Raw genomic sequence first — 24,165 nt, forward strand, 5'->3', positions numbered from 1 at the left:
CTTTTCTGCTTTCACGGCTTCGTCGTCACACGCAGAAGGGTCACCTCCGAGCTGCTCCTTCTGGCTCCTTTCCTCCCTGTGGCCTGGCCCTTTCTGTTGTTTACGCTGCCCAGGTCACTTACGTGCCCCTCGCCCTCTGTCCTGTAGTCACTAGAGACTCACGTGGAATTAACCCGACGTCCGTCCTGCGAGTGCCGTGCTGTGATCCCTGGGGTCCTCGATGGCCTCTTGGGGCTCGGGTGGCGCTGGCCACGGCCATGCACACAGCCACCTGTGCTGCATAGCCAAGGAGATGGGCACCTGGGAGAGGAGCAGGTGCCGCGGCAGGACAGGGGAGGGGAGGGGGAAACTCCCCTGAGGGAGTCTGGAGTGTTCTCTTCCGGAAAGTGAGGAGTTTGAGACCCGGGCCTTTCGGAGAAGTCCCTGCAGGGGAGGTAAATGCCTGTCGTTTGGTCGGAATGCGGTGAGAATTTCAGTTTGGAGCTCTGAGAACACCAGCTTCGGTGAGGTGCACTTGACATACAGCCGGCTGCGCACATTTTGAGTGTAGTCTGACTTCCGCACCCCTGTGAACAGGATCACGGTCGAGGTTGACGGTTTTCACGTCTCCAGGGTGTGCTTGAACCCTCCGGCCGGCCGCCACCCGGAGCCTCGCTGCTCTGCGGTTGCTGTGGATCCCAGGGGTTTCCTAGAGCTGCCTTCACCAGCCACCGAACGTCGGCTGCTCTCTGTTCTCTCCGTCGGCTTCCTTCACTCCGCCTCGTGTTTTGGAGCTTCAGCCGTGTGAGCGCGCCTTTTCGCCGAGTGCTGGGAGCAGCGGTGTCGTCGTTTGGCTGCCCGCTCGTGGACGGGGCCCTCGGATCGCTTCCAGCCTGTCTGCCACAAACGGGGCCGCCGCGAGCGCTCGCGACAGGTCCGTGGGAGCATACGTTTCGGTTGTCTCGGGGCGAAACCATGGAGCTGCTGGCTCACGTGCGTGTGCGTGACCGCCCTGCTGGTTTCCGAGGTCAGTGTATCCATTCCTGTTTGCGCCAGCGAAGCCCGAGTGTGAGTCCAGACGACCTGCGTCCTTGCCAGCACATGGCATTGTCAGTCTTTTTAATTTTGGCCTTTCAAGCGAACGGGTTGTGATGTCTCGCTGTGGTTTGGATGTGCGTTTCCCTGATGACTAATGATGACGAACTTTTTTTTATACGGTCATTGGCCGTTTGAGTATCTTTTTTCAGTTGAGCGTTTTCGTGTCTCTGGCCAGAGTCTTAAAAAAACTACACTTTTATTCGAGGCAATTGTGTTAACGTGCATTTGTAAGAGAGTTTCACCGGCGGTAACTTCTTGCAAAACCGTAATTGAATATTACAACCAGGAGAGTGACGTTGTATGATCGGGATGTAGAACATTCCATTCCCACAAAGATCTCTTCAGTTTTGTTGCCCTGTCGTAGCCACACCTGCCTCCCTCCCTTCTGCTTTCCCTTCTGCTTGCCTTGGGTTTTTTTGCTCTTCCTTTTCTAGTTTCCTGCGGTATGGACTTAGATCATTGATGCCTTTTTTCTTCTCTAGGGTAAGCGTGTAGTGCTGTAAATTTTCTCCTTGGTGCTGCCTTAGCCGCATCCCACGAAGGTTTGGTGTGTTGTGTTTTCATTTTCATTCAGTTCTATGTCCTTGATTTCCTTTGCTACTTCTCCTTGACCCGTGAATTTTTTGTAGGCGTAATTTCCACGTGTTGAGATTTTCTCGTTTTGCTTTTCTGTTACTATTTCTAGCGTGGTTCCGTCGTGGTGAGGTGACACTCTGTAGGGTTTCTGTTCTTTTAAACTTGTTCAAGCTTGTGTTCTTGCCCAGGGTAGGGTCTTTTTGGGTGGATGTTCCACGGGCGTTGGAAGAGATGTGTTTTCTGGTACTGTCGGTGGGGCCTTCCACACATACCACTGAGGGCCTTTTGGTTGGTTGTACCGTTCAGATCTCTCTCCTTGTTCATTTTTGTCTAACGGTTCTGTCAGTTGCTGACGGCTGTTGAAGCCCCAGCCATACTGCACACTGTGTATTTCTCTTTTCAGCTCTGTTTTTTCCCTCACGTCTGTGTCTCTGTACTTTGGTACATATGCATTTAGGATTATAAGGTCTTCCTGCTGGGTTGACCCTTTTTACCCTTAGGTACCTTTCTTTCTCTTCAGTAAGTTTCTTTCTGCTTTATCGTACATTCATACAATTTTTCCTGCCTTTTTAAAAAACTTTTTTTTAATGTTTATTTACTTTCGATAGAACACAAGGCGGGGGGAGGAAAAGAAGAGAGAGACACACACGCAGAATCCAAAGCAGGCTCCAGGCTCTGAGCTGTCACCACAGAGTCTGACGTGGGGCTCGACCCCACAGACCACGAGATCGTGACCTGAGCTGAAGTTAGTCGCCCAACCAACTGAGCCACCCAGGCGCCCCAGCTCTTCTTGCTTTCTGCTTGTTGACAGTGTTTTCCTGGTATAGCCTTTTTTTTTTATCCCTTTGTTTTCAGCATATTGAAGTCATCGAGTCTGAGGCGAGTTTCTTGTAAACAGCATATAGCTGTGTTGTTTACATATATGTATGTATGTATATTTTATTTGTTTTGAGAGAGAGAGAGAATGTGAGAAGGGGAGGGGCAGAGAGAGAGGGAGAGAATCCCAGGCAGCCTCCTCACTGTCCGTGCGGAGCCTGGCACAGGGCTCCGACTGCCCCGCTGAACCGTGAGATCATGACCTGAACTGAAATCACAAGTTGGAAGCTCAACCAGCTGAGCTCCCAGGTGCCCCTGCCTTTTTTCTGTATTTTTTTTTTTAAGCCATTCTGCCAATCTTTGTCTTTTACTTGGTGTATTTAGGGTATTTATATTTAATGTGATTGTCGATCGTTAAGGCTTACATCTGATGTTTTAGTCTTTCCTGTATTTCTTGTTCCTGTCTTCCTTCCTTCCTTCCTTCCTTCCTTCCTTCCTCCTTCCTTCCTTCCTTCCTTCCCTCCTGTGGATTACTTGGCCATTTTTTAAGATCCCGTTGTGATTTATATGTGTTGTTTTGGGGTGTGTCTGTAGTTTTCTTAGTGGTTGCTCTGGGTGTGATCATATTTATACATGATTTCCAGCAGCTCTCCAGTGTTGCTTTGCCCCTTCAAGTGAGGTGTAGAAAGCTTTTCTTCCGTCTTTGCTCTCCCCACCTTTAAAGGCCATTGTTGTGAGGGTGTGCAGGCGTGGGAGTTTTGTCACCAGATGGAATGTAGGAAACTCACCATTGCATTTGCCCAAATGATCTGTACCTGTCACTCCTGCTCCCTGGTTCTCAGGACCCCTTCCTTCCATTTTTTTCTATTTGGGGAATCTCCTTCCGCCGCTCTTTAAGGTTTGCTAGAGATGAGTTTTTTAAAGTTTTCCTTTGTCTAAGAAGGTCTGTAGGTCTCCTCGCTGCCTTAAGGAAAGTCTCCCCAGCTGTGGAATCTGGCTGACAGCTCCTTTCGGGCAGCGCTGGAAAGTGACGCGCCCTCCCTCTGGCCCCGTGATTCCGAGAGACCTGCCGTCCCCCAAGCCTGTGGCCCCCGTTTGGGGTGCGGTGTTTCCCTCCAGCTGCTTCACGATAACGCTCTTTGTCAAGTTGGGGATAATGTGTTTTGCTGTGCATTTCTTTGGGTTCATGTTATTAGGGTTTGCTCAGTTCCTTGAAACCTGTGGGGTTGTGTCTTTTGCCCCGTTTGGGAGGCTGTCGGCCTTTGTCCTTTCAGTGCCCTCTCGGCCCCGCTCTCTGCCCTCTTCTCTGGGACTCCAGTGATCCAGCTGTTGGGTCTCGTGTTCCCCTCCTGTGGGTCCCTGCGGCCGTGTTCGGGTTCTTTCAGCGTGGTTTCTATCTGTCGTTGGGATTGGGCACCTCGTGTTGATCCGTCCACGAGTTCACCGATCCTGTCCTGTCCCCTCCACTTTCCTCTCAAGCCCATCCAGTGAGTTTGAGTTGTTGCTCTATTTTTCAGTTTTACATTTCAGTTCTTTTTAGAACTTCTTTTCCTTTGCTGAGATTTTCTGGTTTTCGTTTGCTTCCAGAGAATTTGTAATTGCTCGAGGAATCACTTTTACGACAGTGGCTTTAAACTCTGTGTCGGAGAATTCCAGCATCTGACTCGTTCTGGTGCTGGTGTCTGTGGATCGTCTTTTCTCCTTAAAGTCATGATTTTCTTGGTCCTGGGTGTGCCGGGTGACCTCCGGCTGCTCCCCGGTCACTCTGCCTCTTCTGTCGGAGACTCCGGGTCCTGTTGAAAGTGTCCCCAGCGGCAGCAGCAGCGGCAGCAGCTTCCGGTCTGTGGCAGCAGCTTCCGGTCTGTGGCAGCACACGGTCCCGCCAGTCTGACGTTCACAGCGTGCCTTTGCCGGCGTGGCTGGCGTGGGGCTCCCGTGGCCCTGCCGGTGCTGCTTTTTGGAGGTGGAAGGAGCTTTTTGGTGCCGGACTGCCAGGTGCCCCTGGAGGACAGAGGGCGTCTCCCGGTCCGGTCCGGGTGCTTGTTGTGGTGGGGTCCCCTCGTGCACGGTGTCGGGGGAACGCTGTGTCTCGAGTCCAGTGGGGAGGGAGAGCACTCGGGGGGCTTTGTTGGGGCAGGTGTTGCAGACCGCCAGATCGTGCCCCGGCTTCTGCCAGGCCGGCCTGGTGTCTGGGGCGGGGATGAGCCCGCGCGGCTCGCCTTCCGTCGCCAGGCCGAGGGCCGGGAAATGCCGAGTCAGGTCACCTGCTGGGTGGGAGGCCGGGAGACGCCCGTGGCCGCGCTGTTCCTCCCGCCCTGGCGTCCCCCCCCCCCCCCCCCCCCCCCCGCCCAGTCTGCCTCCTCGTGCGGCCTTCGGGTTCTCCTGTGCTTGTCTTTTGAGTCATTTCCAAGGTTTACAGTTGTGCTTCGTGGAGAGGGGTCCCTGCCACCTCGTCCTGACCGCAAGGCCCTCGTGGCTGCTTTATGTTTTTGCTTTGTTTTTCGACTTCATCGCTGTTAGCAGCACGTGCTTTGGTGTGTGTATCTCCTTTCTGTCCCGCTGGGTTTCATGAAGTTTGCAGGGACGGGAAACTCCTTGCGCCCTGTCTCTTGCAGTAATACCGTTTTCTGTCCCGTGTTTTCTGTCCTGCCTCCCTGGGCCTCCGGTCACACTGTGTGACGCTTGTGGTACCTGTCACCCGCCTTCCCTCCTGTCCTTTCTCTCCTCTGGCTGGCCTGCTGTTCGGCACCCCAGCGTGTGAATGCAGTTCACTTCCCCTGTCTTCCTGTGGCAAGTGCTTCCTTTCCTTTCCTTTCCTTTCCCCTTCCCCTTCCCCTTCCCCTTCCCCTTCCCCTTCCCCTTCCCTTTCCCCTTCCCCTTCCCCTTCCCCTTCCCCTTCCCCTTCCCCTTCCCTTTCCCCTTCCCCTTCCCCTTCCCCTTCCCCTTCCCCTTCCCCTTCCCCTTCCCCTTCCCCTTCCCCTTCCCCTTCCCCTTCCCCTTCCCCTTCCCCTTCCCCTTCCCCTTCCCCTTCCCCTTCCGTCAGAATTCTTCATGTTCTCGTTTCAAGCGTGGTCAGGGAAAGTCTGTGGCTGCTCACGCCAGCTGTGGGTCCCGGGGCCTGTTCCTTCCTCTTGGTTTTTGGCAGTTTGGTTACAAGCGTCTGGGCTTTTCTTCCACTTGGTTCTGTTTGGGTTTGCTGGGCTCCCTGTGCCTGCAGATTGGTGTCTTTCTCCAAACATGGGGCGACTTTGGCCACTACCTATTCAGATGCTCTTGGGCAGCGGTCTCTGTCCTGCAGGAGCACGGCCGCGAGGCTTTTGATGTCCCCCCTGCTCCCTGACACTCTTCCTTCTCTTCAGTCCCTGCCTTCCGGGTGGCAATTTCCATAACGTGTCTCGGGTTCACTGACCCTCTCGGTTCTCCTGTGCGGCGAACATTTTGTCGATACACTGTATTGTTCTTAAATTCTGGTTCTTTTATTATTTAAAAAATTTTTCTCTGTGGAGAATGACTATGTTTTTATTTCTTTCAAGAGTTCCTACATTGACCTCAGGGATCTTGGTTACAATGGATGCTTTAAGGTCTGTGATAATTCTGACTTCTGGGTCATGTCAGGGTTGGCATCTGTGGATTGTCTCTTGCCCTGGGAATCGGTTGCATTTTCCGGTTTTCTGTATGTTGAGTAACTATGGGTCGTGTCCTGGACATTTGAATATTGCGCCGTGGGGCTGCCTTCCGGTCCACGCTGATGTCTTCTTGGTGGTCCGTTTGTGTAGCCGGGTGGCAGTGAGCACCTTGAAGCTCAGACCCCAAGTCTCTGTCATTTCGTGTGCCATGGTTTCAAGGTCAGTGTGGTTTTGTGGGTCTGTCCCACGTGCACGTAGCCAGGGGGGTCCTCAGGGTTGTGTGGGCTCGTACGCGGAAGGAGGAGTCCCCTTCCTGGCTCTCTCCTTTCCTGGATTCGTCTGCATTTTCTGCTCCAGGGAGCCCCCCCTTCCTTGTCCTCCGGCTGGAAACACGGGGCTTCGCTCGGAGCGGTACTGCCTGCGCAGGGGACAAGAACGTCAGGTGCCCTCACCTCTGCAGACCACCGAGGGCCCTGCCCTGCCAGAGTTCCGTAACCTGGGCTGGAAGAGAGGAAGGGGAGGAAAGCCCAGATTCCTCCCGCTCTCCAGCGTGCGGGGGCCCCTTTCCTGGTGCTCTGGCCAGAGAGGCCGGGTTTCTGTCCGCGTTTTGACTGCCCGCGCGCGTGCGTCCGGCTGCCCTGTGGGTCAGAGCCCCTAGAGGAAGTGGGCACGGAGCCGGGGACCCCGTAGGTGTGGCTTCTTGGGCCTTTGTGTCTGCCCCCTGGTCGCCTGCTGCTCTTCACGTTTAGGATCCTCCCGTGGCTGCACGTGGCGCCGGGCGGGGTCTTAGTGGTGGCCCGCTTCACAGTGGCAGCTCCACAGCCTGGGAGCCTGCTTCTGTCGCTAGCTCGGTGTCACCGCTGGCTTTGTTCAGGATGTCCTGTCGCTTTGCTCGGCTGCTGCTTTCACTTGGCTGAGTGGGTGAGGTGGCCGGGAGGCGGTGGGCGTCACCAGAGGCCCAGGACAGTGCCGTACTCCGGAGAAACTTGCACTTCCAGGCACCGGCCGTCCCTGACCCCCTCGCTCCGGTGCTCCAGCACACGCACTGGGGTGCTCTCGAGGGCTGCTGTACTTGGGTCACGTCGGCTCCAAGGGAGCAGCCTCTGGGGTCTCCGGCCGCGTGCCTGCCCTGCTGGGTGACCAGGGTCCCCTGCAAGTCCCGTCCCCCTGACCTGGGAGGTGCCAGAAACGCAGGTCCCCCTCGTTGCACCTGCCACGGACGGAGCACAGCCTCTGTCAGCATGGTGTGGGAGCTGGGGCTCTCGGCTGCAGGCCTCTGCTGGCACACGGCCCGGCCACCTTGCCCCCTGGTCAGCTAGTGTGGCCAGCGGAGGCGCGTTCTGTGCGTGCCGACTGGACCATGCTGTCCCCTGGTACCGGAGAGCTCCTCTCCACGCCGGATGCCTACAGATGCTCCCTCGCATTTGGCCACGTTTGGTCACAGAATCTTCCCTTGCCGGACGTAGGTTTGCTCAGCTTGCTGGGCGTGCGGCTGGGCAGCCGGTGGGTGCACTGGTGGGTGGCTGGGGGGTGCGCGGGCGGGTGTGCCGGTAGGCGGGCTGGTACGCAGGCTGCTGGACGTGCTGGCGGGCGGCTGCGTGGGGATCCCTGGGGTGTCACTTCCCTGGGGAGTGTGAGGTGTGAGGGAGCGAGGTCTGGCCAGGACCTTGGCATTCAGGTCTGTGGCCTGTCCTTCCCATTGGTCACCTTCCCTCCCTCAGGCACCGTCCCGGGTCAGAGCTGTCCCCCGAGCTGTCCCCTGGGCCTCGAAGTGGGGAGGGGGCAGGGGCGTGCTGAGGGTTGATCGGGCGGCTCCCCGCTTGCTTTGCTGGCACGGCATCCCCGTGGGGGTCCCGTGAGCCGCACGCCTGGGCCAGTGTGGCCGCTTCTCCGCCTCCCAGCAGGGGCGGGGCCCATGGGGAGGCACAGGCGTCTGTGAGACCTTCTCCCCCCTCTCTTCCCCGGCTCCTGCCATCTTCTGCTCTGGCCTGGGGTTTCTCTTTGCCTGGGCTTTCTCACCGTTTTATGCTAGTTTTTTGTTCCTTTAAAAAGTGTTTGCTCTTTCCTCTTAGAGCGCATTTTTAGAGACCAGTCACATCCTCATCAGAAGCTTCTGACATTGGGCCATCAGGGGTTGGGGTCTGTTGATTGCCTTTTCTCCGGTGCTCATGGGTTCCCTCTGTCTTCTGCGCCGAGTAAGTTTGCACCGTGTCTGGGACATTCTGATTCTTGCGCGTGAGACCCTGGGGTCTGCTAAAATTTAGAGAATTCTTTCTTTTAAACAGGTAGTCAGCCCAGTTAGGCTGAGACTGTGAGTCCTCGTGAGCTGCTTCGTGTGGGCCTTTGCTCCATGCTGGTTTAGTCCCAAAGCCTCTGGACCGTTCTGGTCTGTCCGCAGGGCACCTCTGTGAAACCGGGGCCCCGCTGTAGTTCTCAGAGTCCGCGCTGTGCCGTTCCTGGGTAGTGTCACACGGGGCCACTCGCGTCATCCAGGATAGTACACGCGGATTTTAGGGTTCTTCATTCAGCACCCCCTCCTGCTCTCCGGGGTCTCCCCTGCAGGGGTCTCCCTTCCCAGTCCGGCTGGAAGAGTCTGTGTGCTTCCTGCACCCGAGCTGCGTCAGCAGAGAGGGAGGGAAAAGAGCCTGTGGGGCGCCCCCTCACTCCCCCCCACCCCCCGCCCACGTTGGGTACGGTTTTGTTGCTGGTGCTGGCCTGGCGTGGGGCAGGGGAGCCAGTGAGTCTGCCTGGCAGAGCTGTTTTTCTCTCTCTTCTGTCTGGTGTTGCCAGCATAGGCCTGGGGTGTGGCCACAGCTCGAAGGCCTCTGGCCACGACGTTGTGGTCGACGGTCTGGGCGGGGGCTGGGCACCAGCAGGCGACTGGACCACCATCTTGCCGGCCGCTGGTGGCTGTGCGGGCTTTGCTCTCCTGAGACCAAGCCGGACCAGGTGAGGCCTTAGGCTTCCGTGGGGCACCTGGGGGGGGTCCCCTGGCCCTGCTCGGGGTGCAGGGGTACGGCGTCAGTCGACAGGGTGGGGCGTGTGGTGGACAGCGACGGATGAGAGTGATAGCTGGCACCTGTGTGACTGTCACTGACGGCAGGCTCTGCCCTCAGCGCCTCGGCTCACACACCTGCCCTCGCCCGGGGGACGGGGCCGCGCTGTCATGTGTGTGCCTGGGGTTCTGAGGGGCAGGTCCTGCTCCCGGCCGCACGCCTTCCTGCCTTGGAGACCTGGAGCTCTGAGCGTCTGCTCTCCCCCAGCTGTCACCCGTTTCTCCTTCCTCCTGCATGTTGTGTCCTGCCTGGCAGGTGCGGGCTTCTCAGGACCCTGCAGCACTTCGTGCGGCCTTCCTGTCCGGTGTGCCCACAGGGCGCTAGCCCCGGATCGCCAGCCCGTGTACGCACTGTCGCTGTTGCTGCAGACCAGGGTCATGGGGACCGCTGTCCCTCCCGCCAGGCCGTGTCATGGGGGCGCCCTCGGCACGGAGCCACTGCCCTCAGGCCTAGCGGCTGCTTCACCCCTCCCGCCTTCCGTCCTTCCGTCCTTCCGTCCAGCCCTCTCTGCCAGAGACGCGGGCTCCTCCCTCCCGCTGGCCGCCTCCGCCTCCAGACCTTGCTCTCGGACCCCCGTCACCGGCTGCGCTCCCATGGTCGGTCAAGCCCGCTCCTGGTGCCCCGGCCTCCGCATGCCTCCCTCCAAGCAGAGGGGGCTGCTGGCCCTCTCCTTGGCCCCTCCATCCCTCACCCTTCCTGCCGCTGCTCTTTCCCAGGCTGGCACTGCCTCCGGCTTGTAAATCCGCGGACCCCTCTCAGTCCGCCTTGTGTCTCATCTTTTTCCCGCCGTGATTGCTGATCGCTCCTGCTTTGAAGTGTTTTCTCCGAGCCCGCCTTCTGTTTTCCCCCCCTTCCCCGATCACTTCTCCGTGCCGGTCTCCAGCTTTCTTCTCCCACTTGCCCAGGTCTGCCCCACACGTGGCCGTTGGCCAGGTGTACCCGACGACCTTTTCTGCCCCCCCGTGCGTGTGCTCCGTGGCTGTGATAATTATTTCTGCGTGGTAGATCCCAAGCCTGTGTGTCCGGCCAGACCCTTTCCCTTGCGCTTTGATCTCCGTATTTTCCTGCGGCTTTGAAGTCTCCACTTGGGTCCCACGGGCACCTCAGAGACGTCCTGCCTAGAATAACCGCCCCTCTCCCCTGACCGTCCTCCGCGTCACCAGTTCCTGTGTTGGAGGCACTGCCCTGCATCTTGTCGGCAGAGTGGGAGGTCTGCTGCCTTGGCCACACCCCAGGCCCGATGCCCATGCCTCCTGGGTGTCTGTGCCCCTTCCTGGTGCCACCGGTTCTTGGCCCGCTTCCGTTGTCGCTCGGGCCGCTGACTGTGGTGGGATTCTGGTAGGTAGGGACTTATGTCCTCCAACTCCTCCGGCCCCTCGTCCCCCACGGGGGCCGGTCACATCCCTTCAGGCCTTCAGAGCCCCCTGTGCCTGTCCCTGTCACTGAGGGATCCCACTGGCGCCCCCAGTCCCTCCTGGTGAAGGCTGCTGGTAGGTACTTAGTCGATTGCCTGTTGGTGAGCCGAGAAGTGGCCTGTGCGGCTGGCTGCTCCTGTGCTGAGCCGCAGTTTTCCAGAACCCTCTCTCGGGGTCATTCTTTTGTGTGTCCCTCATGTGTCGTCATCCCGTCCCCCTCCCTTGGTCTCATCCCTTCCCCTGTTCCCGCTCTCTCTGCCACCAGAGCCTGGCTGCCTCCCTTCCCCGGAAGCCTGCCCGGCCTCTCTGCCCTGTGGTGCCGGCTCATCTGCGCCCCAGAGCAACACAGAGCACCCCGTACCTGTCCTGCGTGGCGCCCAGCATGTTTTGTGCACGGCGCTTGGTGATTCCTGTCATCTTAAGAGGCTCTGCCCCGAGTGGTGACGTCTTCGTCCTCGTTAACCCCCTCATTTCTGTGCGTCTTTGGCTCACAGTAGGTGCTCAGTAAATGACGGCTCCGCACAGGAGTGATTCTGACAAATCGTCTTTGCAGTTTGTAGAGGGAACGAAAACTAAGTCCCTGGCAGTAGCCATAAGGCACTTGCAAAGTCGTCTTTTAAACAGTTGTCGGTTTTAGTAAAACCGAGAGGGAATTTCACAGCTGGCGCATGAAGCCCCTGCAGCAGTTGACCTGCTGAAGCACAGTAACTGGCCCCCCTCCGCCCACGGCTGAGGGCAGAGGCTGCCCTGAAGGGGGGCGGGGGGCGCAGGGGTTGGGGGGCCGGGGGGGGGGGGGGGGCGGGGCGCAGCCGCACGGTGTCCGGAGCGCTTCCCTGCACTCGACGTGTCATCTTCCCATAAATGTGGAGTTTATGGGGATCAGGTCTGTGATTCATACGTGCGTGTTCAGGTATAATTGAAAAGTGGGTTATCCGAGTCAATTTATATCGATTAGTCTTGAAAGTTCCACCAAGTGGGCCGCCCGTGGAAACCTTTCTCCTGGGTAGACAGAAAAGCTGCTTCAGAGCCCTGGCTGCGGTTCTGTCCAGCCTCTCCAGGTTCCCGGGTGCGGGTAGGCTGTGTCTTACTGAACCTGTGCCCCTGGACGCCTGTCCTTCCTGCAGCCAACCCTCCGTTTGTGCCTGTGTCCCACCCCCTCCTCCCAGAGCTGTGACCCTAAGGGACCTTTCTGTCCTGAGGCCTGCAGGTCTCTGCTGTCCTGGAGGGGAGCCCATCGGTAATCTGAGAGGCAAGGGGGCCGGCGCTGAGGGGACGGTGGCATGGCGGTGGCTGTGGCGTGGCCTCAAGCTGTCGTTTTCTGGCTAGGAGGCTGGGTCACCACCTTTAGGGGGCCAGGAAGGAAGAGTGTGGCCCCAGCAACTGCGGCACGATGTCGTTCGAGATTGTGCCCGGGATCGGTGTCCTGGCCGTGTGCTGCTCATCCCCAGCACAGCCACTGTGCACATTCCCGGGCTCGGTCCTGGGGGCGAGGAAGAAAGGCTTGTCTCCTGTCCGTGTTAGTGGAGTTCGATAGGCAGGTCTCTGGAGTTCATCGTTACTTTGTGTCAAAGGATGTGGAGGATATTGATTAAGGGAGCCTTTTCCCGGTTGATGAAAATAACTCGGTTATGCTCGTCTACCCCTTCTAGAGGGTTATGCAGCACGTCGCTGCAGTACATAATAAAAACAACAAAAAAGTAAACACAAAAAAGGAGGGGGGGCGGGTCAGCCAGAGTTGCTAGGGCTTTGGCAGGAGGAGAACTGGGTGACCCTGAAACTTTTCGTGAGGGCTGACCTTGAGATGAGGCCGGGAGGGGCAGGTTGGGAGGTGGAGTTCCCCTGCAGGCGGATTAGGCCCCGTGCCCACCAGCCCGTCGTGCCCGCCAGCCCATCGTGCCCGCCAGCCCGTTGCGCGGACCTTAAGGGGCAGAGGGACGGAGACCCAGGGAAGTGGCTGGGGTCAGGACGTGTGTTCACGGTGACAACATGCCCGTGCTTCAAGCCACGAGACTGACTGAAGTCACCTGCGCCCTTCCAGTCCTGGAGAGGTGAGGGAACGATGGAAGCCTCTCCATAGCAGAGGCGATGGAGCTGGGACAGGCGTGGGGAGAGAAGGAGGACAGGGTGGGCCCGGGTCCCTGCGTCCCAGTCCCCGCTGCCCGAAGTCAGTCTGGCCTCTTGCACCTGAAAGCGGACTAGGCTGGCGGACCCCCTGGCCCCGCGACCTCCTCGACTCCCATCCTGGACTCCCGTCCGTCAGAACCAGGTCCTGCATCGTCCGTGTGGGTGTCCTCCCGGGCTGCCGTCTGCTCTCTGGGACGGCGCACTCCCGTGCGCGTGGGGCCGGCTACTGTCCCTCCCTCGGCCCCCCACTCACAAGTCACCCCACCTACAAAGGCAGCAGAAATCTTCCCACGGCATTTTGCCCTGGGGCTCCCTTCCTCTGTGGTCGGGATGATCTCTTCTGTCTCAGAACTCTGGGTGATTTTAAAATAGGATGGGCTCTGACAGGGTCCTTTTGACCCTGAGCCAAGGGTGTGTCCCTCCCGCCTCGGAAGGGCTGGCTCCGTGTGCCCGCAGGGCTGCCACGGTGTCAGTCACAGTCACGGGCGATGTGAACCGAGGCCTTGCAAACAGAAGGGCAGTGTGAATGTTAGCCACTGTTAGGAGAGCCAGTGGGGAACCGAGGAGCCCCACACCCACAAGGAAGTGATTCAGGGCCCCGAGAAAAGAGTCTGTGATGAGGACAGTGAGGATGGGGGTGGGGGTGGGGTGGGGAGGCAGAGGCCACTGTTGGAGGCCACTCGCCAGGTCGCCGCAGAGAGCCCGGACTGTGCGGGGAGAGGACACGCTGGCGCCCCGGGTCTCGGCACTAGGTGCCATGGGTGCCCTTCCCTGGTGTCCTTGGAGAGACCAGGCCCGTCTGAACTCTTTCACAGGCAGGGTTGTTCCAGAGCATCCAGAGGGCGGTCTCAGGTCTGGGGGCCTCACTGAAGGAGATCAGCCTTAGCCTGCGCAGTTTCATGTTTTCCGGTCTGCCATCCCTTTGGGGGCACAGCGATGGACATCTTGCAGGGCAAGTGTGAGGGACACTTGGGGAGACCATGCTCCAGCCGTTTAGCAACTGAGCGTCCCCAGCGGTGCACGTGTGGCTGGTGTGTTTGTGTGGGAGGTGGCGTAGACCTGTGAGTCAGGCCGGATTCACAGTCGGCTTCTGCCGCTCGGGGCCTTGGGCACATGGCACGCTCTCCCCGTGCCTCCGTTTTCCCGTTAGTAACGCAGGGACGAGAGTCTCAGCTTGACAGTTGCCGCGTGCTTAAGTCACATGGCTTGTGTGGCGTCGAGTGCTGCCTGGCCCGGGGTCAGGTGAGGGCCTGTCCCTGCGGTCGTGCCTTTGTCACGGTGCCTGCGGGCCTGGCTGTGGTGTCGGGCCTCGCTGTCGTGTCCAGTGTGACCTCAGGAAAGGGCGCGCTTGACCTCCTCCCCGGGACCCGTGCTACGTGTGCCCCGCGCCGTCTGCAGGGTGACGTGGGCCTGCGTGTTGCCTGTGCCACGCGTGGCCCCCATGGCGTGACCGGGTGCCGTGCAGTCCAGCCGGCTCGCATCTCGGTTTCCCCTGGGCTTCGCTCCCTGCTTAGGGCTCCCACACGTGCTTCTCGCTGCCGTCTGGCAGGAGAGTCACCCCTGGAGGTCGGGGTGGCCACGTCACTAAGGCGAGCGCGTCGCCCACACGCCCAGGCGGTGTCGGCAGCCGGGTCGCCTTTGCCCGAGGAGACGATGGGGTCTTTTTATGTGGTTAGGTGCCCGTCGTGATTGACGGCAGCTCTGTCCCCTGTTGGCATCACGCTCACGTGCCGGTCTCTTCTTGGCTCAGATAACATCCCCGAGGACCTCAGGGACCCCTTTTACATTGACCAGTATGAGCAGGAGCACATCAAGCCGCCCGTCATCAAGCTCCTGCTGTCCAGCGAGCTCTACTGCCGTGTGTGCAGCCTCATCCTGAAGGGGGACCAGGTGGCGGCCTTACAGGGACACCAGTCTGTCATCCAGGCCCTGTCCCGGAAAGGGATCTACGTGATGGAGAGTGACGACACCCCCGTGACGGATCCCGACCTCAGCCACGCACCCATAAAGATGGTGAGTGTCCTGTGGTGGGGGGGCGGGGGGGAGGCAGGGTCTGTCACCGACCGCGACTGCTTCTACCGCGGGCACTCGTGCGGCGCCCCGGCCTGTCGTCCCGCCAGCCGGCCCTCCGCGATGCAGATGGTGGGAGCGTCCGGTCGGGTGGCGGGGCTCGCGGCTGTGCGGCGGTCTCCTGAGCTGTGTGTCTTGAAGTGCCTGTGACTTGTGGAGGATGGGGAAAGAGCAGCTCCCCGTCAGCTCTCTTCCTCCTTACGAGCCCTCTGTGCGCCGGAGGGTAAGTCGAGGCACGTTAACGAAAACGTCCGGAGGCAGATATTTCACGGACGTTGTGACGTGCAGCTGTCGGGCCTATTCTGTTAGGTGGTTCACGCGCATTGTATTTTTGTGTCCAAATAAAGAAGAAAAGACTCTGTTTTCCCCTCTCCCCCCTTTACTCTGGAAGCCGCACCGTCGATGTGACTTTTCCAGACTGCCCTAGGTCGGCCAGTTTGGGTGCCTCCCCCGTTACTGGGTTTTGGCTCTTCTCTGGCGACTTGGGCTCTGTGGCTTTTCACGCGTGGGTTTCGCGGAGGACGCGCTGTGGGTCAACGGGATGTTCCTCGGGTTCTGGGAGGAGACGGTGCAAAGGCGTGGCGGACTTTCGGCAGCAGGGCTCCTGCTGGAACCCCGGGCCCTGTTTGCGGTCATGCAGCTTTGGGCGCATCTCTCTGTGCTCGTACCTTTCCCCTCCGCCAGCCCCTGGGGCTCGCCAGGTTGCCGCGGAGGTGAGGTGGGCTTGGGCCACCCTAACTGTTACCTCTGCTCCCAGAGTGCCCACATGGCGATGGTGGACGCCCTCATGATGGCCTACACCGTGGAGATGATCAGCATCGAGAAGGTGGTGGCCAGCGTCAAGCGCTTCTCAACGTTCAGCGCCTCGAAAGAGCTTCCGTACGACCTCGAGGACGCCATGGTGTTCTGGGTCAACAAGGTCAGTGCTGGGAGCCGTGGCCGGTGCGAGGACTGGGGCCGCGGGTCATCTCGAGCGGCCCGAGCGGGCCGGGGCGCTCCCTGGTGGCAGGTCCTTCCCCGAGAGCTGCGCCCGCCTCGTGTGTCGCCCGAGAACCGGGCGCCGGCAGGGGCCCCAGGAGCGGCAGATGGATGTGCTGTGTCCAGAAGCACGTCTGCTCCTGTCCAGACAGAACAAACAGGTGTCCTCGTGAGCACGCGGAGCGTGGCTGTGGTTTGAATTACTGCGTTCTTGTTATTTTCATCTCGGGGTCTCTGTGCACCGAAGGGGTGCTCGAGTTCAGAGGCGTTTTGATTATGAAGAGAAAAGCGGTGTCTTCCTAAGTGTTTTCTCTTTTTACGTTTAGGAGCTTACAGCGTGATCTTTCACACAAGCATAGAGAGGGTATTTTCAGTGGCACGGGATTATTCATAGGGTTACCTTTCCACAGCAGTTTGGTCGTGAAGCGTCTCTGTGTGTAAAAAGGTGTTCAACTGGGGACACTTAGCTAACGGAGTGAGGACGTGGAAGGCAGGGCAGCCCCTCGTAGAGTTGTCTTGGGGCAGGTGAGACAACCGTCTGGGGGGCTCGGTCGGCGAGGCGTCCCACTCCCGATTGAAGTTCAGGTCATGATCTCACGGTTCGTGGGATCGAGCCCCGCGTCGGGCTCTGCGCTGACAGCGTGACCCCACTTGGGACTCTCTCCCTCTCTCTCTGCCCCTCCCACCCCACCGAATGAATAAACAAACTTAAGTAGTTGTGTTAGTCTGCCCACAAGATTTAAATTATTTCCTTATATGGTTTGTGTATGTGTTCTTTATAACGTAAGGCTTTACGAGAGACCAAGTAAAAATCAGCGGCCGTGGAATTAGTTGAAGAACGTGGCAAAGCCAGGCCCTGGCGCGTGTGCCGCCTCCCCTGAGAGGGCCCCCTCCGTGGTTGTGACGAGCAAGGCCTTACGTCAAGCGCGTGTTGTGACTTCCAGCTAAGACGCTTGCCCTGCTGTTTACTTGGTTTCCTACCCGGAGGTGGGGTGGGGGAATCCAGTCCGTGGGCAGACCCCCTTAAATCCCCGATTGTGGGTGGGGTAGAGGGCTTTTCCAGGGTTCGCTGCAACATCTGGACTCAGACGCTGGCCAGTGCCCATAAGTTTGCCTCCTGGTGGTGGGCACCGTGTCTCACCTGCCCCCTGGCCGTGCAGAATACCGTGCCTGTGGGAAGCAGGAACCACGGGAACCACGGGAACCACGGGAACGTGGTTAAGGAAGGATGTTCGGGACCGGTGCACATCTCCAGAGGAAACTGAGCCCTGGCCGATAGCTCTGTAATCCCGACACGGCCTTCCTGTAGCCACGAGTTCACGTGTGTGTTTTCAGCCACTGACCTGCGGTGCTCCGTTCGTTTCCGGTGCCCAGCGTGGTGATTCAACAAGTGTAGCTGCCAGCTGTCGCCACACAGCCTCGTCAGGGGACTTGACTGTATGCCCTGTGCTACACCTTTCCTCCCTGCAAAATCCAGGTTCTAACTTGTTTCTCTCTGATAACTTTTATTGGCTTCTCCTTTTTTATTTTCATTTTTGAGAGAGAGCGAGCACGTGAGTGGCGAGGGGCAGAGAGAGAGAGAGAGAGAGAGAGAATCCAAAGCAGGCTTGAGGCTCGGAACTGTCAGCACAGAGCCCGATGCGGGGTCCCGACTCACGAACCGTGAGATTCTGACCTGGGCCAAAGTCGGCCGCTTAACCCACTGAGCCACCCAGGCGCCCCGGTTTTTCTTTCTTATAAATGAAATGACGTGGTCATTATAGAAAAGCTGGAAAATACAATAAGCAAATAAAACGAAATATAAACTCCCCATAACCTTGCCACCTACACACGCGTTTTAACATAAATTCTCATAATTTTTAGGGCACCTGGGTGGCTCCATTGGTTGCGCGTCCGACTTCGGCTCAGGTTGTGATCTCACCGTTCGTGAGTTTGAGCCCCACATGGGGCTGTCTGCCGTCATCTCAGAGCCTGCTTTGGATCCTCTGTACCCCCCTCTCTCTGCCCCTCCCCCGCCTGTGCTCTTTCTCTCTCAGAAATAAATAAACTTAAAAAAAGAATAAATCCTCATAGTTTTTTTAGGTGTAAGACCCAGGCTTCAAAGCACAGCTAGGCGCTCCCAGGTGCGGGGCCGGAAGCTGAGGCCTTTGGCAGGATGGGGACGGGTCCCTCCAGGGCCGGCTTCAGCGCCCGCCTGCTGTTGTCTCAGGGGCCGGGCTCTGTAGGCGACCACGGGCATTTCCCTCTCACGTGTAATGGGCGGGCAGTGGTGGCCACATGGCTGAGGTTCATTTGTAAAGGCTTTTGATTGGTTTTTGCCAAATTTCTGACCATAAAGACTATAGTATCTTTTTCGTACTCTTAGTCCGTCGAGGTGTCTTTTTCCATGATTTCCCATAGATTGGATATTAGTAAAAGAATATTTGCTATTTTTAATTTTAATTTTAATTTTTTAATAAAAAATAATGAGTTTAATAAAAAAAAATAAATGTTTTTGACATTTATTTATTATTGAGAGAGAGAGAAACAGCATGAGCAGGAGAGGGGCAGAGAGAGGGAGGGACACAGAGTCGGACGCAGGCTCCAGGCTCTGAGCTTTCCGCACAGAGCCCGACGTGGGGCTCGAACTCACAAACCGCGAGATCGTGACCTGAGCTGAAGTCGGACACAACCGACTGAGCCACCTGGGCGCCCCTCCCATTTTTTAAAGGTGGGGAATAGTGTCATCTTCTACTCTCATTTCTTCATTTACTGGTAAAGTTGAAGTTTAAGAGAGAGTGTACGTTTGGCTGTTTGTCTTTCTCTTTGATAAATTACTTGTCTGTGATCTTTGGCCATATTTCTTTGGGGGAGGGGTGCATTCCTTTTCTCCCGTGCCTGATCAAGTTTCTCCTAATCCCATTAAGGGCGTTGCCTGTTTGCCGTACTTGTGTAGACGATTTTCCAGGTTACTGCCGCCCGTTTGCCTGTGGACTTGGCTGATGTGTGGAAGATGATCTTCATGTGGTACAGCCTTTATCTGCTGACGTGCATTTTCCGGTGTTAACCTCTGTCTTTCAAAGAGGTGCACTGTATTTCTGACTCTGCATCGGCCTCTGGCGGGCGTTGCCTTCTGATTTACTGCTAGCTCACGTGACCCTCCCGTCCGGTCCCTGCTGGTCCACTGTGGTCACACGCCCTACTGTGGTTGGATCTGTAGTCAGATGACCAGGTATGACTTTTCAACAGCTCACGTCCCTTTTCTTGTGCCACACTTCGGTTTTCCTGGAGTTGGTACTTGCTTTGCTTTTTGTGGCCTTTCTGGTCCTTGCCTAATATTTATCGTTTTATTCAGTGTTTTCCAAATTTTGTATTTCCTTAGCATTTCCAAATGAACTGAGTTTCTTACGTTGATAGATTTTCCCTTGTGTGTGTTCTCATTCTCTGATGTCGACTGAGCGGTGAGCTCTGGCCAAGGGCTTCCCCACACTTGCTGCCTCCGTGTGGTTTCTTTCTGGCACGGGTTCACGGTGTCAGATGAGGGGTGCGCTCGCTGAGGAGGTTTCCGGCACTTGCTCGAGGGGCTCCTCTCGGATGTGAGCTCTGATGCGGAGTGAGATGTGCCTCTATGCTTTGTGTACTGAGGGTCTTTCCCTGGACTCAGAGGAGGTGTCAGCTCCCCCAAGCTTTTCCTTCAGGGAGAGTGGCCGTGGCCTCTGCAGTGTGGGTCCTCTGGTGCCTGACAGTTTAGAGCCGGGTCCAGAAGCCTTCCCACCTTCATTTGGCGGCTGGGTTCTCTCCCCACCGAAAGCAGCCTCCATGTTTGATAAGGTTCGGGCTCCTGAGGGTTCACGTGCGGTGAGTTTTCCCTTCAGCGTCGGTCTTTGATGCCTCATAAGATCTGGATCTCCTTTGAAACTGTGGTTGTGGATAATGTTCCCAAGATTTCTGCTGTGTGAATAGTGCACATTTAAGCTCTCTCACCTCCGTGCTGGCCATTTTCACTCGTGAAGGTATTTTTGTGGGTTCGCTTCCTTTTCGTGTTTGGCTCTGTGTCTGGGTGCTCTCCGCAGCTCCGAAGCTCCTCTTCCGCAGCTCTGGAGTCACAGTCAGGCCTGTCAGGTTACTGCTGTGAGTTTCTTTCTCTTTTTATGTGCATCACTTCCAGGGACCACTCTCCCTCTCCCCCTCCCCCTCCCCCTCCCCCCTCCCCCTAGATGATCAGGCCCTCTGGGGGGTAGAAATTGCCCTCCCCAGGATTGGGGCTACCACCAAGCCGTCCCCCAGATTCCCTGCTCTTTGTGTGAGGGACTGAGCTGTCCTCTGTCCCCAGAGTTGTGGCCTTTTACCGTGACCGTCTTGCTGTGGCTTTTGACGTTTTTACCGCTGCCCAGCCCGTTGCTGTAGTCTTTGAAAGACAAAACCCGGCTTCACTGCTGTATGATTCGCACGCAGCGAACGGGCCCAGTTCTTTGAGTTTGACCAGTGACTGCTGTTTAACATTCGCCACAAGGCACCATTTCCATCGCCCTAAATGAGTTCTTCTGTTTCCCTTTGCGGTTTGCCCTCCAGCCCAGATCGCCCCTGATGTGCTTTCTACAGTTAGAAGTTAGTTTTACCTCTTCTGGGTTTTGATAAAACTGGGTCATGCGTATGTACCCTTCACGGAACAAAGTGATTCTGAAGTTGATCCGTGTTAGTGCACCTGGCAGTGGTTTTCTTTTTACGCTCTGGAGAGTTCCATCGCGCGAACAGACCACGGTTTACCCGTTCCCCTGCCGGTGGACACTGCGGTCATTTCCAGTTCTGGTCTGTGCTGACGAAGGCTGCCGGGAACCTGTGTGCACAAGTCTTACCCGAGACACGTATTCCTTTCTTTGGGTCACATACTTAGGCATAGAATTGCTGGGTCGGTGATAAGGTCGCATTCAACGTTAGGAGGAACTGCCCAGGTATTTCCCAAAGTGATGGCAGCACTTTGAGCAGCGCCAGTAAGAGAATTCCAGCCGCTCCAGGCTTGTGCCAGCACATGCGACAGTCTGTCTGTCAGCGGTGGCCGTCGAGCGGATGTGCGGGGCTGTCCTCCCGCGGTTTTCATTTGCGTGCCCCTCGCCGCTGAACACACCTGTGTATGTTTTGTTGGGTGCGTGTTCCGATATTTTGCACGATTTCAGGTTTTGTATTTAATTCTGTGTCCGTTTTGGGAGCCCGTGATTTTCAAGGAATTTCTCAGCTGTGTTTTCCTCGTTGAATTAAATTACTGTCCTTTAAACGTGTGTATGTGTGCCTGTAGCGATGCCCCCTGGTGTTTTCTTGCTCCAGGTGATTTCTGTCACTTTTTTTCCTTCCCTCGGGTTGGTCTGGCTTGTCAGTCTCTCTAATCTAAAAACCTGCTTTAGGTTTTTACTGGTTTCTTCTATTGTTTTCTATTTAATTTCTTCTCTTTTAATGATTTAACCAATTAAGTTTAATTTTTAAGTAATCCCGAAACCCAGTGGGGTCGAACTCATGACCCCAAGATCCCCAGGTGCACATTCCACCGACTGAGCCTGCCAGGAGCCCCTCTCATGTTGTGTCTCTCTCTCTCTCTCTCTCTCTCTCTCTCTCTCTCCCTTCCTTCCTTCCTGCCTTCCTTTCTTTTTCTTTCTTCCTTTCTCTTTCTTTCAAGTTTATGTATTTGTTTTGAGAGAGAGAGTGAGTGTGAGTGGGGAAGGGGCAGAGAGAATTCCAGGCAGGCTCTGAGCTGTCAGTGCAGACACAGCCTGTCCAGATCCTCTTTCTACTGAGCCCCCCAGGTGCCCCTCTTGTTTTCTTTCTACTTAAAACGAGTTTGTTTATTTAAAAAAACGTTGGTTTTAAGGTTATTTATTTTGAGAGAGAGAGAGAGAGAGAGAGAGCGAGCACGAGTAGGGGAGGGGCAGAGAGAGGGAGAGAAAGAATCAGAAGCAGGCCCCGCGCGGTCGCACTGTCAGCGCAGAGCCCAACTCGCGGCTCGAACTCACGAACTACAAGATCACGGCCTGAGCGGAAGTCGAGAGTTAGCTGCTCAGCCAACTGAGCCCCCCCAGGCGCTCCCTAACGCGAGCTTCCTACGGACCCTGTGGAGTTGGCCCTGCTCTTTTATTCAGTGCGAGAATCTGCCTTGTTGTTTAGACCAGTTCTGTTTAACGTGATGGTTGAGGTCTCTCGGGCTGACATGCTGTCGGCTTTCCATCCGTCTCATTTTGTCTTCTTCTCTCTTCTCTTCTGGCTTATTTTAGGCTGGGCATCTTTTGGCACTCCCTTCTCTCCGGGAGTTCTTGGGGCTGGTCCAGGCTTTAGTCCCCACCGTCTGCCCTCAGGCAGGGTGATGCCGTGTCCCTCGGCTCATCGGCGATGACCTCTGCCTCCCTGGCCGCTGTGCCACTGCCACCTGCTTTGCTGCAGCCTCAGCGAAATCACGGGACTTGTGTTCGCAGCGCTTGTCCGGTTAGGCGTGTTTTAAGGTGATTGGAACTAGGGGATGTTTATCCACGTAGTTTCCATTTCTGTTCCCCTTCGTTCCTCTGTGTAGATAAGGAGCTCTCAAACTTTTGGTCTTAGGTCCCCTTTTACACTCTTAAAAAAACTGGATTATAAAGAATTAAAAAAAGTTAATGTGTCAGTATTTATCATATTAGACATTAAAAACAAGAAAATTTAGGGGCGCCTGGGTGGCTCAGTCGGCTAAGCGTCCGACTTCGGCTCAGGTCATGATCTCGCGGTTCGTGGGCTCGAGCCCTGCGTCGGACTCTGTGCTGACAGCTGGGAGCCCGGAGCCTGTTTCGGGTTCCGTGTCTCCCTCTCTCTGCCCCTCCCCACTCATGCTCTGTCTGTCTGTCACTCAAAAATAAATAAACATTGGGGCGCCCGGGTGGCTCAGTTGGTTAAGCATTGAGTTTGGCTTCGTGGGTTCGAGCCCCGTGTCGGGCTCTGTGCTGACAGCTCGGAGCCTGGAGCCTGCTTCGGATTCTGTGTCTCCTTCTCTCTCTGCCCCTCTGCCACTCACACTCTCTCTCTCAAAAATAAACATTAAAAAAACCACAAAATTTAAAATTTTTATTAATTTGCTTAAAAATAACAAAATTCGGGGCGCCTGGGTGGCGCAGTCGGTTAAGCGTCCGACTTCAGCCAGGTCACGATCTCGCGGTCCGCGAGTTCGAGCCCCGCGTCAGGCTCTGGGCTGATGGCTCAGAGCCTGGAGCCTGTTTCCGATTCTGTGTCTCCCTCTCTCTCTGCCCCTCCCCCGTTCATGCTCTGTCTCTCTCTGTCCCAAAAATAAATAAACATTGAAAAAAAAAAAATTAAAAAAAAAAATAACAAAACTCATTTCATATTAATATAAATAACGTATTCCTTTTTTTTTTTTTACCAAAAATAACTATATTTTCTGAAAGAGGAAATGGTGTTTTACAAATTTGTACGATTCTTTAATATCTGGCTTACTGCAAGGGAAGCCGGACTCTCTTGCCTGCCTTTCCAGAGCGTTTGCGTGGGAACACGCGAAGATGGTCTGGCTTCCTAAGTACGTGTGGGTGGGAGAGTGGAGTGCCGTTACGTTCTGTTGAGATTACGGTGTGGCAGAATGCCGTCCTCCCTCCTGGTGTCCAAGCGGCCGCTTCTGCATGGTTAGCCGTGGGGTCTGTCCTGCCGGTCTGCGGGCCGTTTTCTGGGTCGTCTGCACTGACGAGCGGGGGACTTAGGGTCGCCCCGCTCCTCCCTCTTCCCTGCAAGTCCACGTGCTCGTTTGCTTTTGATTCGACACCAAAACTTGACAGGTAGTAGTCTCTCAGAGGTTAATTGCAGTATGGAACTTGAAACTCTTGTCAGCTCCCTAAAAAATTTTGGGATAAGATTGAGGTTATAAAATGCAGTATTTTGGAGTCTCCAGTTCAGTGGTGTTTAATATATTCACAAAGTCGTACAGCTGTCATCGCCAGTTCCAAACGTTCTGATCGCATCCGGAGAGTTCCCGTCGGCACTCACTGCCCATCCCCGCCCCGGCCCCTGGCCGCCCCGGGTCTGCCTCCTGTCTGCACCCTTGCTGACCGTGGCATTTCGGGTCAGCGCGGTCCTACGCTTGGTAGCCTTTTGCGTCTGGCCGCCCGCACTCAGCGTTGCGTTTTCAGCTGTCACCCGTGCCGGAGCGTGTCGTAGCCCGCGACGGTGCTCCGCTCCCTCGTGTGGCGGACGTGCCGCTCCTCGGCCGGGGGACGCTTGTGCCCGTCCTCGGCCCTCGTGGATGCTGCTGTGGTCGTTGTGGACGAGGTTTGTGTGCTGTGCTGTCGTGTTTCTTGGGTGTTTGGGGATGGGATCGCCGAAGCGTGTGGAAACTTGACCTTTTTGAAGAGCAGCCTCACCATTTCTTACCTTTTCGGCGGTGTCTCCGGTCTCCAGTGTCCCATGTCCTCACGGACGCTTGCTTTCTGA

General features: G+C 56.5%; 1 protein-coding gene and 1 pseudogene across 5 annotated transcripts in view; both read left to right on the forward strand.

Moving 5' to 3' along the window:
• The window catches only part of CAMSAP1 (calmodulin regulated spectrin associated protein 1), a 59,953-nt gene that overhangs the window by 6,219 nt on the left and 29,569 nt on the right, over positions 1-24,165 (forward strand). For 4 of the 5 annotated variants that reach the window (XR_015243239.1, XR_015243240.1, XM_086684529.1 and 1 more), the window contains exons 3-4: positions 14,441-14,703; positions 15,518-15,679. The exons of the other annotated variant lie outside the window; for it this stretch is intronic. Coding sequence is in view for 2 of the 4 variants with exons in the window: in XM_086684529.1 (XP_086540655.1) it covers positions 14,441-14,703; positions 15,518-15,679 (425 nt within the window). In the remaining 2 variants the exon portion in view is untranslated. The remainder of the gene's footprint in view (positions 1-14,440; positions 14,704-15,517; positions 15,680-24,165) is intronic. 5 annotated transcript variants of the gene reach the window in all.
• LOC147575170 (NADH dehydrogenase [ubiquinone] 1 alpha subcomplex subunit 1 pseudogene) lies at positions 11,366-12,195 on the forward strand (annotated as a pseudogene).

This window comes from Puma concolor, chromosome D4, assembly GCF_028749965.1.
Source record: "Puma concolor isolate L17-30 chromosome D4, mPumCon1.1.hap2, whole genome shotgun sequence".
NCBI classification, from domain to species: domain Eukaryota; kingdom Metazoa; phylum Chordata; class Mammalia; order Carnivora; family Felidae; genus Puma; species Puma concolor.